The sequence below is a fragment of the Cebus imitator genome, unplaced genomic scaffold (assembly GCF_001604975.1).
Source record: "Cebus imitator isolate Cc_AM_T3 unplaced genomic scaffold, Cebus_imitator-1.0 Scaffold675, whole genome shotgun sequence".
Classification (NCBI taxonomy): Eukaryota; Metazoa; Chordata; class Mammalia; order Primates; family Cebidae; genus Cebus; species Cebus imitator.
This window is the reverse complement of record NW_016107990.1, coordinates 576514-594182: the sequence shown is the minus strand read 5'-3', so window position 1 is coordinate 594182 and position 17669 is coordinate 576514. Positions and strand designations below refer to the sequence as shown.

At 36.1% G+C, this 17669-nt stretch overlaps 1 protein-coding gene across 13 annotated transcripts in view; it reads right to left on the bottom strand.

The window, feature by feature from the left end:
• Nucleotides 1-17669, bottom strand: part of LOC108295996 (S phase cyclin A-associated protein in the endoplasmic reticulum) — a 232553-nt gene that overhangs the window by 105913 nt on the left and 108971 nt on the right. For all 13 annotated transcript variants that reach the window (XM_017518368.2, XM_017518364.2, XM_017518366.2 and 10 more), the window contains one exon: nt 11345-11505. In XM_017518368.2, coding sequence (XP_017373857.1) covers nt 11345-11505 — 161 coding nt within the window. The remainder of the gene's footprint in view (nt 1-11344; nt 11506-17669) is intronic.

The window sequence follows — 17669 nt, the reverse complement described above, 5'->3', positions numbered from 1 at the left end:
AAATGGATCACAGATTTTATAGTTTAAAACAAAATTTTAAACTATAAAACTTTCAGGCAACATAAGAGAAAAACCTTCAGAACCTATGGGTAGGTAATGAGTTCTTAGACTTGATAACAATAGTATGATCTATTAAAAAAACTAATTAATCATACTTCATCAAAATTGAAGCTTTTGATGGGCAAAACACCCTGTGAAGAGAAAGACAGACTGGTAGAAAATATTCAACACAACTAGTGTCTAGAATACCCAGAGAAATCTAAAAACCGAACTGCATTATTACAAACAGTTCAAGTAGAAAATGGGCAAACGACATGAATAAACATTTCACTGAAGAAGATATACAAAGGGAAAATAAGCCCACCATATTCAACATCATTAGTCATTAAAGTAATGCAAATTAAAACCACAATACATGTATCAAAATAGCTAAAACAAAATTCTGTGATAACACCAAAACACCATAGGGCTGTGGAGGATGTGGGGTTATGACAGTGACAGGTAAGAGTGTATGGAATTTCTTTATGGGTGAAGAAAATGTTATACAATTTACTGGGGCGACAGTTGTACATTATGTGTGAATATACCAAAGACCAATTAACTTTAAATGGGTAAACTGTATGGTATGTGAATTATATCTCAATAAAGCTGGTATAAAACTGAACAGAAAAAAGTAAGCCAATTTCTGAGGTTTATTTTTACAAAACTGAAAATCTACATTACCACAAAAACAACATAAATCTGTATATCATAGAACAGTGTGTCATACCATCACACGATTCACTAAAGGTAAAAAAAATTATTTCCAGGAGAAAACAAAACCCAAAATGCTCATTCCTGTAACTGGTATATTAATTCATTATCTTATTTTTTAATATAAAACTGTATGTTCATATTGTTATATGTTATATTTATCTTAAAATAAATATTAGACAGAAACTAATATTTTACTTCATAGATCTGGACTTTGAAATCTCTAAGAAAAAGTATGTTTACATCTGTTTTGTGGATTTTTGAAGTTCTTTATTATGAAAGTTCTCAAATATACAATACAGAGAAAATAATATAATGAACTCCATGTTCCAATAATCCAGCTTCAACAATTACCAACATTTTGTCACTTTTTTTCTTGAGACTGGTCTCGCTATGTTGCCCAGGCTCATACCCATAGGCTCAAGCAATCCTTCAGCCTAAATCTTCTGAGTATCAGGGACTACTGAACTACAGCCACCCAGCCCAGTTTCTGCCATTCTTTTTTCAATCCATTCCTCTTCCCCATTATCTTTTCTGAAATAATTTAAAGCAAATACATTTCTCTGGTAAATATTTAGTATGCATCTTTATAAGAATATGAATAGGCATTTTCTTTAAAAATATAACAATATTATGATACTAAAAAAAAAAAAATCCCTTAAATCGTATATCTAGTCCATGTTCAACTTTCATCTGTTCATTATTAAAACTCAGCACATATTATGCATTTATGCTTTATCCTTTAAATACATATAATGTAAATTAAAATAAAAATCTAAGATGAATCATACAAAAACCACACATACCAAGAGGAAAAAAATATATTATAAAATTAAGAAAGTTTAACAAAAGATCTTAGTTTCCAGATAACTGGCTCAGCCTTAGAAGCACTATGCTTACTCATTTTACTTTTTAAAGGAAAGAAAAACACCCTTCTTTGAAAGCTTCCTTACAGAAAGAAATACTGCTTAAAACTTGGACCTAATCCTTTAACCAATAAAATTGCCAACACAAACACTATCATATAATTTTATTAATTGAAACAATATTTAAAGCAGTCAAGAGAGAAATATATCAATCTAGGAACTATAACTTAGGTCTCTTTAAAACTGAGAAATTAGTTATAGACAAATTACATTTTTAATAAACCTTCAGTGCAAGCTATATTAAAAAATTATTCCCATAATAAAGAAAGTTTAAGAACAGCGAATCATGCAATTAAACTGTCAGATAACTTCTAAATACTTAGGAGAGAGTACACAAAACTAAAAATTACATTTCATTTCGTAGTTTTTATACTTGTAGAATTTTTTAAATTTTACAAATGTTATTAAGAAAGCTGTACTAAATTCAAGTCAACACAACCAGTAACTCATGTGCACCTGGAATAATCTCAATCTTACTGTGAAATACTATTTTTATCACTGTATTTAATTCACTAACATTTTGTTTAAAATATTTACATCAATGTTCAAGAGATGTTTTATTTTAACTCCTGGTTAGATTTTTTTATTAAGATTACATTGGCAACATTAAAACATGATCCCCTTTTTGATCCGCAGGAAGAGTTTTCATAAGATTCATGCTATTTAAAATTTTGGAAGAAGTAACACGTGAAACCATCTTGACCTGGAATGTTCTTCATGAAAAATTTTTTAGTTGCAAACTCACGCTTTCTAAAAATACTTCTAAGTCTCTTCAAGTTTTTATATTTCTTACAATGCAAATTTTAACTTGTGTTTTTCAAGGAATGTCAATTCTTCCGTATTTCTAAATTTAGTGTTTAATACTGCTCATAAAAATCCTCTTATCTTTTTAATATCTGTGGGATCTCTAGCAACATCCTCTATTTCATTCCTGGTATTACTCCTTTCGTCTTCTTCTTTTTGATCAATATTGTGTAACAATCACTTCTTGGTCTTTTGGCTAAGATCAAGTGCAGTACTATATAACTAGAGGTCTGTTAATTCTATTAGTCTATTTTAAAGAGCCACTTTTTATCTTCTTTTATTTTCTCTATTCTCACCTATACAGTTTATTTCGTTCTATATTCCTTGGATTTAATTTGCTTTCCTAACTTCATCAGATAAACAAAGAGTGAATTTTAGCTTTTCTTTTTTTCTAATGTGTACAATTCAGGCTAGTTTTTAAATGCTCATTTTCATTCAATTCACTTTTTCTCATCTTCACTGTGATATCTTCTCTGGCTCAATGAGTTATTTAAAAGCACATTCCAAAATTCCAAAAATTTGAGAATTATATAGCTAAATCTTTGTAATTGATTTCTAATTTAATCCCACTGTGATCAGTAACAAACAATCACTTAAATCACCTGCAATTTATTAAGACATGTCTAATCACCCCACGTTTCAATTTTGATAAACGTTCCATATGTGCTTGATTATGTATTTGGACTTACAGTTATAGCTATGGCAAAACAGCCTGTGTTAAAACTGGCCCTCTTTCTGCCAAAAACAACGATAAAAACTAGACAAAATTTCATGGCATTGAAAAGCAGCCAACGCGGCAAGTTTAAAGGAACTACAATTCCCAGGAAGAGAGAAGACAACAAGATCAGACAGACATTCACCATAGCATTTTCTCCAAAACCACTTGGAATTCAGGGTGCAAGGAAGTGAGTCCTGGCAGAAGCCAGCATCCCCAACAAGCTGAAATAGATATTCGAGTTTAAGAGAATCTAAAGCAACTGGAACTTAAGGGGCAAAAATCTTAGAGGGGGTGGGAAGGTACCGTAGGGAAATAAGTCAAAAAAAATCTTCATTTAATCGCTCCTTAAGAAGTCTGACAACTGCTAAACTTTGCAGACTCCAAGAAACCTAACAGAAAGCAGCAACTGGGAAGCTAATGAGCTAAGCTGATACTGTAGCAACTGTATAGTGCTGAGAAAAAAATGTTCAAATTCAGGAATGCAGTGGACTTGGCAAACACCCTACCTTTTCACTGAGACCCAAAAAAGGAATAAGGACAAATTAAAACAAATCAAACTTAATAAAATCTCAAACCAAATCAAAGGTCACCCACGTCCTCTCTCAAAGGGAGACAGAAAACAAATGATTAGTTTTTTTGTCTGGCAAGATGATAGTGAACAGGCAGCTCACTCCCTCCTTTGGGAGGGGACTTGGGCAATCTGCTTGTTCTCTATCATCTTGCCAGACAAAAAAACAATCGTTTTAGCTGGAGGCTCTATGATCTTTAATACAGAGTGTTAAGATTGTGAGTGATGCTTTAAAAAAAAAAAAAAAAGGGTCAAATAATTGTAAAACTCCAAAAAAGATTTTAATGTACACCCACAGGTAATTCGGATGTTTTAAGGAACAGATGTCTTAAGATAGCTATGATAAATACGTTCAAGAACATATAGAAAGATGAACACCAGTAGCTACAGGAAGCTATTTTTTAATGAACAAATTAAAATTCTAGAATTTATAAAGAATATAAATTATGAATTTAACATACAGGCTTAATAGCATATTAAGACATACAAAACAGAGGATTAATGGACCAGAATTCACATCAGTAAAGAGTATCCAGATCGAAGTGTCAAAAGAAAAAAAAAAAAGGAAAAGAATACCCATTATTTGTTAGACATGTCAATTATGTCAAGTTCACTAATCACGTTATTCACATATTCTGTATCTTTACTGAATTTTGTATGCTTGTACTGCCAGTTGTTGAGATGGTTATGTTAAAGTTTCCCAGAATGAGTGTAGATTTATGAATTTTTCCTTTCAGTTCTGTCCATTTTTGCTTTATGTTTTGAAGTTGTTTTAGGTATGTATAAATTTAGAATTATTGTATCTTTCTCTTGAACTGACCCTTTACAAACTCTTCCTATTGAGCTGCCTCTTTAGTCATTAAGAACATCTCCATTTAGAATGTTTTTTTGCCTGCTTTGTCTATTTTGTCTGATATTAGAGCTCCAGCTTTGAACAGGATATGCAGAAAATATCTTTTCCCATCCTTCTGACTCTTCTGTCTTCATACTGAAGGTGCATCTGTTGCAAGCTAAATACAGTTGAGCTTTGCTTTTAATGCAGTCTTATAATCTTCGCTTTCATGATTAAATACCTAGACACTTTACATGTAATGAAGAGATGGACATATCTGTATTTACTTCCATCATCACATAACTTGTTTTTTATTTGTCTCATCTGTTTTATGTTTGTTTTCTCTTTGGGATTAATCAAACAGTTTTATTAACCTACCATTCCCTCTATATACTATTATACAGTATTTTGCTCTTCTTAGTGGTTTCCTAGAGTTTACAATATACCTCCTTGATTTATTATCATCAAATACAAATACTTTTGTAAACTCCCAGAAAATGGCTGGACCCTAGAAGATATAAACTCCATTCATTCCTCTATCTTTTGTATTACTTTCATAAATTTTTATTCTGCATATATTTCAAGTCCCACAAAACCTTATGTTTCACACTGTCAATAAACATTTAATGTCACCCACATGTTTATTCCAGGTGTTCATTCCTTCATGCATTTCTGGGTTTTCATCTAAAATCATTTTCCTTCTACCCAAAAACCTCTCCATAGTGTTTCTTTTAGTGCAGGTCTGCTGATTGCAAATTTTCTCATCTTTCACTAGGCTGGAATTGTCTTAAATTCACCTTAATTTTTAAGGATATTTGTGCTGAATACTTAAGTCCAGCTTGTCATTTATTTTCTTTCAGGGCCTTAAAGTTGTCATTCCATAGTCATCTAACTTTTGTAGTTTCTACTGCTAAGTCAGCTATCAGTTTACTCTTGCTCCCTTGGAAATAGTGTCTTTTTTCCCCGCTCTGATGTTCTTTCTTTCACATTCAGCATTTTCATTATATTTTACCTAGATGAGCTTTGTTTCATATTCTTCCTGCTTGGGATTTAGAGTACTTCTTGAATCTGAGACTTTATGTCTTTTGACAGTTTGAGGAAATTCTCAGAGACAATCTTTTCTAATGTTACTTTTGAGCCATTCATTTCACCCTTTCATGGTCTTCATTTACAGGTGTGGCTCTTACATTCTCCCCATTTGCCTATCTCTTTTTTCTCCATGATTTAGTCTCAATATTTTCTACTGTACTCAGAATCAACCCCCAACTGTCCTAAATTTCAAATCTCAATATATGCAAATATAGGTATTAAGAAATGCATTCATCTTCCTGAGTCTTTCAGAGCACTGTGATCATCAGAAATCTAGACTTCTTGCTCTCTATACCTAATCACAGCTACCACCCCCCTGAGATAACAATCAAAGAGTTATTAACTGTGCCTTTCTTCTGTGCTGGTTCCCTCCAGTAGTGATTGGGTCCATGGGAAGTTTAAAAAAAACACTTTTGGGATCTTGAATGTTTGAAAATATCTTTAATCTACTCTCACTTATAACGGATCAGTTTGCTGGACATAGAATCTTAGACTAGAAAGTATTTTCCTTCAGAATTTTGAAGACTGCACAATTTTCTTGTGGTTCCTAGAGGTATTTATGCAAAAGCACATGCCATTCTTATTCTTTGTCATTTGTATACAAACTGATTACTTTCTAATCATTTAAAATCCCTCATCTTCTGTAGTATTCAGGAATTTCCCAACATGCTTTGCTGTCGATCTATTTTCATCCATTGTTCTGGGCACTTAATGGGCCTGTTTGGCTAGAAACCTATATCCTTCTGTTATAGGAAATTTCCTCAAATTATCTCTTTCATGATTTCTCCTTTACCTCTCAATCTCTAACATATGTTATACAAATACTGAATATTCCCATTATCTATTTCTATGTAGCAAGCCTAAAACTTACCTACTTAAAACAGTTACCATTTTATTTTCACATAATGGTTTGAATCAGAAATCTGAGCAATGCTCAGTGGAGTGGCTCATTTCTTCTCCATATGGTGTCAGCTATGAAAGTTGAGCTGAAACCAAAGTATTCAACATGATTTCATCACATGATGGAAGCCTCGGTACTGGCTTTAACTAAGACAACTAAGTTCTTCTTACAGCCTCTTCCTCTTCACATAGTCTCTCTTTACTCAGTGATCTCTCCCGGGCTTCTTTAACTGTCATCTGGCTTCCAACAAGGAGAAAATGAAAGCTGCAAGGCTTCTAAGGCCTCAGTTGGGAAGTTATAAAACATCAGTTCTCATATTCAATTGATCATATGAAGTCACAGGGCCAATCAGAGATTCAAGGGGAGGGTGAACAGTCTCCACCACTTGACAGTGGGAGTGGCATGTAAGCACTGGGATGGGAGAAACTGATGGCACCCATCTTTGTGAACAATCTACCAGCGTCCACAATCTAACTTTACATTGCCAAAGTCTCCCAAGACTGCCAATGACTCACCCAATTATAATATCAGCCTTGTAGACCAGTATCTCATGATCTATATCAGATCTGAAAGTGTTCCTTGAGTGTGAATTTTCTTAATCTGGAAGCTTAGAAGTTCAATGGGAGAAGAGAGTTGGAGGAATAAGCGAGTGTGAAAGGCCTCAATAATACCTTTATAGAGTCTTTCACTTAATCCCATGTTTTCAATACACTACTCCCACCTTTCCAATGTGTCTGGTATCCCTCAGATCACACACTATCTTTTTTAACCTGCTCTACGTAATAAATCTCCAATAATCTGGGTGAGGCAGGTAGGACCATGCTACCATTCAGAGTTGAAGAAGAGGGAGAAGGAGAGGATTGGAAGACTAAATGCTTCTGAAAGTGCTACCTCTATCTTTATCCTCACTTCTAGAGACATCTGCTCCCAGCAATTTCTGAAGTTTATGAGCATTTCACGGAACAAATTGGACTGCTTTTCAGTTGTGCCTCCTCTTTCTAGCACAGGATGCAGCTAGCTCACTCAGTATGTTCGTCAGTTGCCACTAATGTTTCTCCTTCCTAACTTCCAAACATTTGTTCATATCATCTCTTCTCCTGTCTTTTTTTCTTTAAGTTCAATTTCTAAATCATTTTATAACATTTTAGGTGGGTTTGGGAAAGAAAACATTAAATGCATGTGGTCACTGTCATCTTTAACTATATTTTTCATAGCACAAAATTACAAACTTCAGTTCTTATAGCTACTGTTATTATATATTACTTGAAGTATACACCTGTGATACTGCAAAATACATATTTGGTCTTCATCTCAGTCTCCTGGCATGCAACTCCTAAACTCTTTGGAATCTCCAGAGTGATGTGTCTTTTTGTATGCTAATGAGTTCACTAGTAGCTGGCAGCCCCTAGGTAGCTTCAGGATGGGAGCTGGTCACTGGGAAAAGCAAGGTAGTATTAAAACATTGGAACTTCCAGCCACAAACCTCCCCGGCCTTCAGGGAGGGGAGAGAGGAAAGGAGTTGAAGGTAAGGTTGCTCACTAGTGGTTTAAACAACCATGCCTAATGAAGTTTCTACAGAAACCTTTTTTAAAAACAGGGACTTCATAACCAAAACACCAAAAGCATTGGCAACAAAAGCCAAAATAGACAAATGGGACCTAATCAAACTCCACAGCTTCTGCACAGCAAAAGAAACAGTCATTAGAGTGAATCGGCAACCAACAGAATGGCAAAAAAAATTTTGCAATCTACCCATCTGACAAAGGGCTGATATCCAGAATCTACAAAGAACTAAAATAGATTTACAAGAAAAAAACAAACAGGCCCATTCAAAAGTGGGCAAAGGATATGAACAGACACTTTACAAAAGAAGACATACGGGAGGCCAACAAACACATGAAAAAATGCTCATCATCACTGGTCATTAGAGAAATGCAAATCAAAGCTACATTGAGATACCATCTCATGCTAGTTAGAATGACAATCAAAAAATCTGGAGACAACAGATGCTGGAGAGGATGTGGAGAAATAGGAACACTTTTACACTGTTGGTGGGAGGGTAAATTAGTTCAACCATTGTGAAAGACAGTGTGGCAATTCCTCAAGGACCTACAAATAGAAATTCCATTTGACCCAGCAATCCCATTACTGGGTATATATCCAAAGGATTACAAATCGTTCTACTATAAGGACACATGCACAGGAATGTTCATTGCAGCTCTGTTTACAATAGCAAAGACCTGGAACCAACCCAAATGCCCGTCGATGATAGACTAGACAGGGAAAATGTGGCACATATACACCATGGAATATTATGCAGCCATAAAAAACAATGAGTTCGTGTCCTTTGTAGGGACATGGATGAACCTGGAAACCATCATTCTCAGCAAACTGACACAAGAACAGAAAATCAAACGCCTCATGTTCTCACTCATAGGTGGGTGTTGAACAATGAGAACACATGGACACAGGGAGGGGAGCATCACACACTGGGGTCTGTCGAGGGTAAATAGGGGAGGGACAGCGGGAGGTGAGGAGTTGGGGAGAGATAGCGTGGGGAGAAATGCCAGATATAGGTGATGGGGGGGAAGGCAGCAAATCACACTGCCATTTGTGTACCTATGCAACAATCTTGTATGTTCTTCACATGTACCCCAAAACCTAAAATGCAATAAAAAATAATTTTAAAATTTTTTTAAAAAGAGGAAGAAGAAAAAAAAAACAGGGTCGGAGAACGTCTGGATAGCTAAACACTTGAAGGTTCCTAGCAGGTGGTGTGCCTGGAGAAGGCATGGAAGCTCTTCATCCCTTTCCATTAGCTGGCCCTCTGCATCTCTTCATCTGTATCCTTAGCAATATCCTTTACCATAAACTTGTAAATGTGTTTCCCTGACTTCTGTGAGCTACTCTAGCAAACTAATTAAAGGCAAGGAATCCTAATTTATAGCTAGTTGGTCAGAGCACAGGTAAAATAACCCGGGGCTTGTTACTAGCATCAGAAGTGGGAGGCAGTCTTGGGAGTTGAGTCCTCTACCTGTGGTATCTGACACTATCTACAGCTCCACAGTGTCAGAATTAAATTGGAGGACAACCAGCTGGTGTCTGCTGCAGAACTGATTGATTGGTTGTTGGTGGGGAGAAATCCCCACATACTTCGTGGTGATCAGAGGTCACAAAAGTCATTTGTGTTGATTATTGTGGCATGAGAGCAGAGGAAAAACAGGTTTTTTTTTTCCCACAGAATGCTGTAGCTCGCTGTGTATAACACTACATTGAAACCCCAAAACTGAAGATAAAACTGGTCCAAAACAAAATTTCCTAATACATTAGTAAAAGTTTCCTTAAGCATAGATATAATCAAATTCTATTATTTAATCTCAACTAGGTGAGTTACTCATGAATAATCTGAAGTGGACTGCTTTAAACAAAACTAAGATATGTACTAACATCATGATTCCTTTAAGTTTTTTGCAATTTTGGTTTTACAACACATTTCTCTTAGAATCTTTCGAGAGACAGAAACTAAGTTTTCTGATTTTACATTTTCCTACCTTTTCCTAAAAGAACCCTTGCCTATAATCAATTATCTACTACTGAGTCAATACGAGGAAAAGAGGGGTGATATACTGAAGCCAATACAACTGACTGAGAAAAGTGAAAAAATATAAAACACATTCGTAACGCACAGATAGCAATGTCTTTTGTTATGTGCAATAAAACATTTCTTTCTGAACCAAAAAGCCCTAATGGATGCATCTTCCACTGAAGAAAACAAGAAGCAGTGTCTGAAGTTCTCTTGAATTCATGACACAAAATTCATTATTACCTATTATCATTCTAAAATCCCAGCCCTATGGATGTATAAAAATCCACTCGTGACTTCTATATAAAAAAGAAGTTTATATAAAACATCTATATAATTCTTATGGGATAAAATTGTTCCAGGTGGGCCCCCAATATAATCCCTCTTCTAATTATGTGTATTCCTTAGTTATTCTGATGGTATAGAAAATGGATGTGTGAGCAAAGATAAACACAGAATATTATTTTGCAGTACAAAATAACATCAAGTATTAAACAGCTGAAGTAGTAACATGCTACTTAAAAGTGACTTCTGCCTAGACTAAACTAGCCTTTTTTGTTCCTAAATGAAGTCAAAAGAATTCTAGTGGGACGAGCACAGTGGCTCACGCCTGTAATCCCAGCACTTCTGGAGGCTGAGGCAGGCAGATTACCTGAGGTCAGGAGTTTGAGACTAGCCTGACCAACATAGTAAAACCCTGTCTCTACTAATAATACAAAAAATTAGCCAGGTGTGGTGGCGGTAGGCGCCTATAGTCCCAGCTACTCAGGAGGCTGGGGCAGGAGAATGGCTTGAACCCAGGAGATGGAGGTTGCAGTGAGCCAAGATCACGCCACTGCCCTCCGGCTTGGGCACAACAGAGGGAGACTCCATCTCAAAAAAAAAAAAAAAAAAAATTCTAAAGGAGCTTATAATGAGTTGACAAAAGACATCATACTCTTTTGCCAAGTTTACACACGGCAAACCTAAAACTAGAATGATCTCCATAAGCTGTCTACAGTGCTGAAAAGTAGTTTTGCTCAGCTTTCAAGATAATTTTATGTTGTAACTATGGTAAATTAATATCACAAATAGTGTACAAAAACAAAATAGGACCAATTTTAAACAAAATAAATATCTCTATATATCCACCTGTTTACTACACAAAATGGCTAATTCGAAGTCACTTGCCATTTCTGCGTGAAGGCTTCTGCACTGTCATTGGTGGGCAAGACTGGGCGGATGCTATGTCTGAAGAAGCAGTAGAGCCTGTATGATGAGCCTTTACCTTGTCAGCCCAACTGACACCTGTGGGAGCCAGACGAGGAGCTGGCACTGTGCCAGTTGAACCTCTATGGAGAAAAATAAACACATTTAATAGATTAAATATAAAAGAAAAACTTCTGCATATATGCTAGATATATTTAAAATTTAAATTATGTGTATGAATATCCACATATACAGAATAATAATTTGCCATCGCAATTTAAGGCAAGTATATTCATAAATTTATCTTGATCTAATACTTCATTAATTTTACATAGTATAACATATTATAACATATGGAAATAAACAGAAGAGAATAAGGATTAAAGCCCTCAGTTGTTTCAAAGAAAAATTCACTTAAATGAGGATGCTTTTAAAAAATCATGCATAGGTAACTTAAAGTTTTTATTTTCACTTATGTGTTTTAATGATACAAATATGGGCCAGGCGCAGTGGCTCATGCCTGTGATCCCAGCACCCTAGGAGGCCAAGGCAGGGGGAATCACTTGAGGACAAGAGTTCGACACCAACCTGACCAACATGGTGAAACCCCATCTCTACTAAAAATACAAAAATTAGCTGGGCATGGTGGTGTGTACCTGTAATCCCAGCTACTCAAGACACTGAGGCATGAGAACTGCTTGAGCTCAGGAGGCAGAGGTTGTAGTGATCCAAGATCACACCACTGCACTCCAGCCTGGGTTACTCCATCTCAATTTAAAAAAAAAAGAAAGACAAAAAAAAATATAAATATGCATTAATTTGTCAATCTTGATACAGACACTATTAAACAGGCTTTTTCTTTGTGTACATTTCTTACATGAGCCACAAGCACAATGCTTCACTGACAATATCTAAATTTGGTTCCTTTACAGTGGACTAAAATTCATTGATGTCTATTATATAATTTAATGCACGATTCTCCTTAACCTTAATATTTTCCCTAAACTTTTATAGTTGTCCTGTCTTCTCCTCATTTAACAGCAACAGTTACCTTTATCAAAGCTTCACAAAAATTTATCACAGTTTTCATGAAAACAATGACTCTTTTACACTCATATTTTAATAGTTTACTTAATATTTGAATTATGAGTTAAAATAATGAAAACAATTCACATAAGCCAAGTTTGGTAACACCACATTTGAAGTAAATATATCACTCAACCAGGAAGAGCAGAAGTGAGTAAATATACAAAATGTAGCCTATGAGGCAAAATGTTCCTCAAACTGAAAGTAACAGTATATTCTACAATGATAACGAAGTCTGAATTAAAATGACACAGTTACGTAGAGATCAATATGAGAACTTTTACCACACATGAATTAACAACTTTGAGTGTTAAACCATACACTATATAACATTCTGAACCACATACCAATGAAATGCATTGGAGAGTAAGTTTCCTTAAAATGGTGCATGGATATACAAATGTTTGTTTTCATTTGCATATGTATCCTTTCCCCACTCCACTATGGTTCAATTATTAAATGGTCCCAAAGCCCATCAACCTTTAAAGGCAATACTATCTAATAACTCCATAAAGGAACTTGAAAGCAAAAGTCTGACTCTATGAAACACTTCATCAGCTTTTACTAAGTGCCGTACAGTGCTAGGTACTGAGAATAAAGAGATATGACAATAATCTTGCCTCAAATAAGATCCTAGTATAAATGCAAAAAAAAAAAAATATAGACATTAAAAGAAAAAGCATAAGACATTGCAAATGTAACAATAAAACTGCATCCAAGGTTGAGCAGTAACAAGAGGTGAAAGCTATTAACTGTGACATGAAGTTGGAAGATAAAAAGCAATCAAGAAAAGTCAGGTTTTAACAGAGAAAAGAAAACTGACCAAGCAGACTACTTACCAATCCTTTCATTACACAGCAGATGTTAACACTCACTCTAAATAAACAGAATCCAAAACAACTTAAGTCTTAAAAGCAATTTTTTTGTTTGTGAAAAACAAATGTGACAAATTTTTATTTATTATACTTTAAGTTCTGGGATACATGTGCAGAACATGCAGGTTTGTATATACAGGTATTCATGTGCCATGGTGATTTGCTGTACCTAGCAACGTGTTCATCTACATTAGGTATTTCTCCTAATGCTATCTTTCCTCTAGACCCTGCCCCCGCAACAGGTCCCAGTGTGTGATATTCTCCCCCTGCCCTGTGTCCATGTGTTCTCATTGTTTAACTCCCACTTATGAATGAGAACATGTGGTGTTTGGTTTTCTGTTCCTGTGTTAGTTTTCTGAGAACGATGGTTTCCAGCTTCATCTATGTCCCTATAAAGTACACGAATTCAACCTTCTTTGTGGCTGCATAGTATTCCATGGTGTATATATGCCACATTTTCTTTATCCAGTCTATTATTGTTGTACATTTGGGTTAGTTCCAAGTCTTTGCTATTGTGAATAGTGCTGCAATAAACATATGTGTGCATGTGTCTTTATAATAGAATGATTTATAATCCTTTGGGTATAAACCCAGTAATGGGATTGCTGGGTCAAATGGTATTTCTGGTTCTAGATCCTTGAGGAATCTCCACACTGTCTTCCACAGTAGTTGAATTAATTCATACTCTCACCAACAGTGTAAAAGCGTTTCTATTTCTCCACATCCTCTCCAGCATCTGTTGTTTCCTGACTTAATAATGATCCCCATTCTAGCTGATGTGAGATGGTATCTCATTGTGGTTTTGATTTGCATTTCCCTAATGACCAGTAATGAAGAGCCTTTTTTCATATCTTTGTTGGCCACATAAGTGTCTTCTTTTGAGAAGTGTCAGTTCATATCCTTGACCTACATTTTGATGGGGCTGTTCTTCTCTTGTAAATTTAAGTTCCTTGTAGATTCTGGATATTAGCCATTTGTCAGTTGGACAGATTGCAAAAATTTTCTCACATTCTGTAGACTGCTTGTTCACTCTAATTATAGTTTCTTTCACTGTGCAGAAGCTTTTTAGTTTAATTAGATCCCATTTGTCAATTTTGGCTTTTGTTGCCATTGCTTTTGGTGTTTTAGTCATGAAGTCTTTGCCCATGCCTATGTCCTGAATGGTATTACGTAGGTTTTCTTCTAGGATTTTTATGGCTTTAGGTCTTATGTTTAAGTTTTTAATCCATCTTGAGTTAATTTTTGTATAAGGTGTAGGGAAGGGGTCCAGTTTTCTACATATGTCTAGCCAGTTTTCCCAACGTCATTTATTAAATAGGAAATCCTTTCCCCATTGCTTGTTTTTGTCAGGTTTGTCAAAGATCAGATGGTTGTAGATGTGAGGCATTCTTTCTGAGGCCTCTGTTCTGTTCCATTGGTTTATATATCTGTTTTGGTACCAGTACCATGCTGTTTTGGTTAGCATAGCCTTGTAGTATAGTTTGAAGTCGAGTAGCACGATGCCTCCAGCCTTTTTTTGCTTAGAATAGTCTTGGCTATATGAGCTCTTTTTTGGTTCCATATGAAATTTAAAGTAGCTTTTTCTAATTGTGTGAAGAAAGTCAATGGTAGCTTGATGGGGATAGCATTGACTCTGTAAATTACTTTGGGCAGTACGGCCATTTTCACAATATTGATTCTTCCTATCCATGAGCATGGACTGTTTTTCCATTTGTTTGTGTCCTCTCTTATTTCCTCAAGCAGTGGTTTGTAGTTCTCCTCGAAGAGGTACTTCGCATCCCTTGTAAACTGTATTCCTAGGTATTTAATTCTCTTTGTAGCAATTGTGAATGGGAGTTCACTCATGATTTGGCTCTCTGTTTGTTATTGTTGTATAGAAATGCTTGTGATTTTTGCATGTTGATTTTGTATACTGAGCCTTTCCTGAAATTGCTTATCAGCTTAAGGAGATTTGGGGCTGTATCAATGCGGTTTTCTAAATAGACAATCATGTCATCTGCACGCAGAGACAATTTGACTTCCTCTCTTTCAATCTGAATACTCTTTATTTCTTTCTCTTGTCTGACTTCCCTGGCCAGAACTTCCAATACTATGATGAATAGGAGTGGTGAAAGAGGGCATCCTTGTCTTGTGCCTGTTTTCAAAAGGAATGCTTCCAGTTTTTGCCCATTCAGTATGATATTGGCTGTGGGTGTGTCATAAATAGCTCCTCTGATTTTGAGATACATTATATCAATATGTAGTTTATTGGAAGTTTTCAGCATGAAGGGGTGTTGAATTTTATCGAAGGCTATTTCTGCATCTATTGAGATAATCATGTGGTTTTTGTCATTGGTTCTGTTTATGTGATGGATTACGTGTACTCCATTGTTGAACCAGCCTTGCAACCCAGGAATGAAGCTGACTTGATCATGGTGCATAAGCTTTCTGATATGCTGCTAGATTTGGTTTGCCAGTATTTTATTGAGAATTTTCACATCAATGTTCATCAGAAATAGCACAACTACCTGAGGCTGAAATACCATTTGAGGCAAACAAATGGCTAACCAAAAAACTTAAAAGGAAAAGCTTGAGAATGAGCTATCCATGGGGGATTTGAAAAGTTCTAGCAAATTCCTAAAAATCAAGAAGGCCACACACATATGCAGGTTGTGTGCATACCTAGCAACAATTTGAGAGGACCCTAATGTCTCACCTATGACTTGCCTTGAGGCTTTAAGAAAGGAAGAATTGACAAGCAAAGGCAGTTATAATCTGCCAGAGCATTCAAAGTATGCCCCAACAGACACACAGACCTAGGTGAGAACTAAGAGATTTATTGGCTCAAGGTATGTAAGGAAACCTGTCAAATCATTACTTGATGTTAACAAAACATACTTTGTGGTATAGCTACATACAACATACATCAACATACAGCCATCTTGCATGTAGCCATACAACAATGTATACAGACATCACAGAATGAGTTAAGTGTAGCACTAAACCAACAATAACAACAACAGTTACAATCCTGGAGGGTAGCTATCTGATCTGCAAAGATGTCACATTTTATTATTTAAAACGCCTACTTTTCAACAACAACAAAAATCAGAAGACGTGCAAATAAATAGGAAAGTATGGCCCATTCACAAGAAGAGTAGTGACAGGAAGCCCAGACATTGGACTTTGTAAACAAAGACTTAAAATCAGCTATTAATTACATTTAAAGAACATCCAAGTGGTCAGGTTCAGTGGCTTGTACCTGTAATCCCAGCATACTGGGAGGCCAAGGGGGGCGGATCACCTGAGGCCAGGAATTTGAAATCAGCCTAGCCAACACAGTGAAACACTGTCTCTACTAAAAATACAAAAATTAGCTGGGCATGGTGGCTCAGGCAGCTACTTGGGAGGCTGATGCAAGAATCACTTGAACCTGGAAGGTGGAGGTTGCAGTGAGCCAATATCTCACCACTGCACTCCAGCCTGGGCAACAGAGTGACTCTGTCTCAGAAAAAGAAGAAGAAGAAGAAAAAAACAACGAACATCAAAGAACAAAAGGAAACCAGGTTTAAACAACTAAGGAAAGAAATAAAATTTCACCAAATACAAAATATCAATAAGGAGAGAGTAAATATAAAAAGGAACCACAGAGACATTCCAGAGTTGAAAAGTGTAATAAATGAAATAAAAAATTCACCAGAGGGACTCAGTGGCAGAACTGAACTGGCAGAATAATGTTTCACGAAATGTAAAAGGTAAATTAAGTAATCCCAGCAAGTTGGGAGGCCAAGGCAGGAGGATCATGAGGTAGGTAGTTCGAGATCAGCCTGGCTAACATGGTGAAACCCTGTCTCTATTAAAAATACAAGCAAATAGTTGGGCATGGTGGCGGTCACCTGTAGTCCCAGCTACTCAGGAATCACTTGAACCCGGGAGGTGGATGTTGCAGTGAGCCAAGATCGCACCACTGCCCTCCACCCTGGGCAACAGAGTGAGACTTCGTCTCGAAAAAAAGAAAAAAAAAAATATTTAGTGTGTGGAATAGAAAGAAAAAAGAATGAAGAAAAATGAACAGAGGGCTGGGTGTGTTGGCTCACACCTGTAATCCCAGCACTTTGGGAGGCTGAGGCAAGCAGATCACTTGAGCTCATGTGTTCGAGATCAGCCTGGATTACATGGCGAAACTGTCCCTACTAAAAATACAAAAATTAGCTAGGCATGGTGGCACATGCCTATAAATCCAGCTACTCAGGAAGCTGAGGCAGGTGGCACACGCCTATAAATCCAGCTAATCCAGGAGGCAGACATTGCAGTGAGTCGAGATTGCATCACTCTATTCTAGCCTGGGAAATAAGCGAGACTCTGTC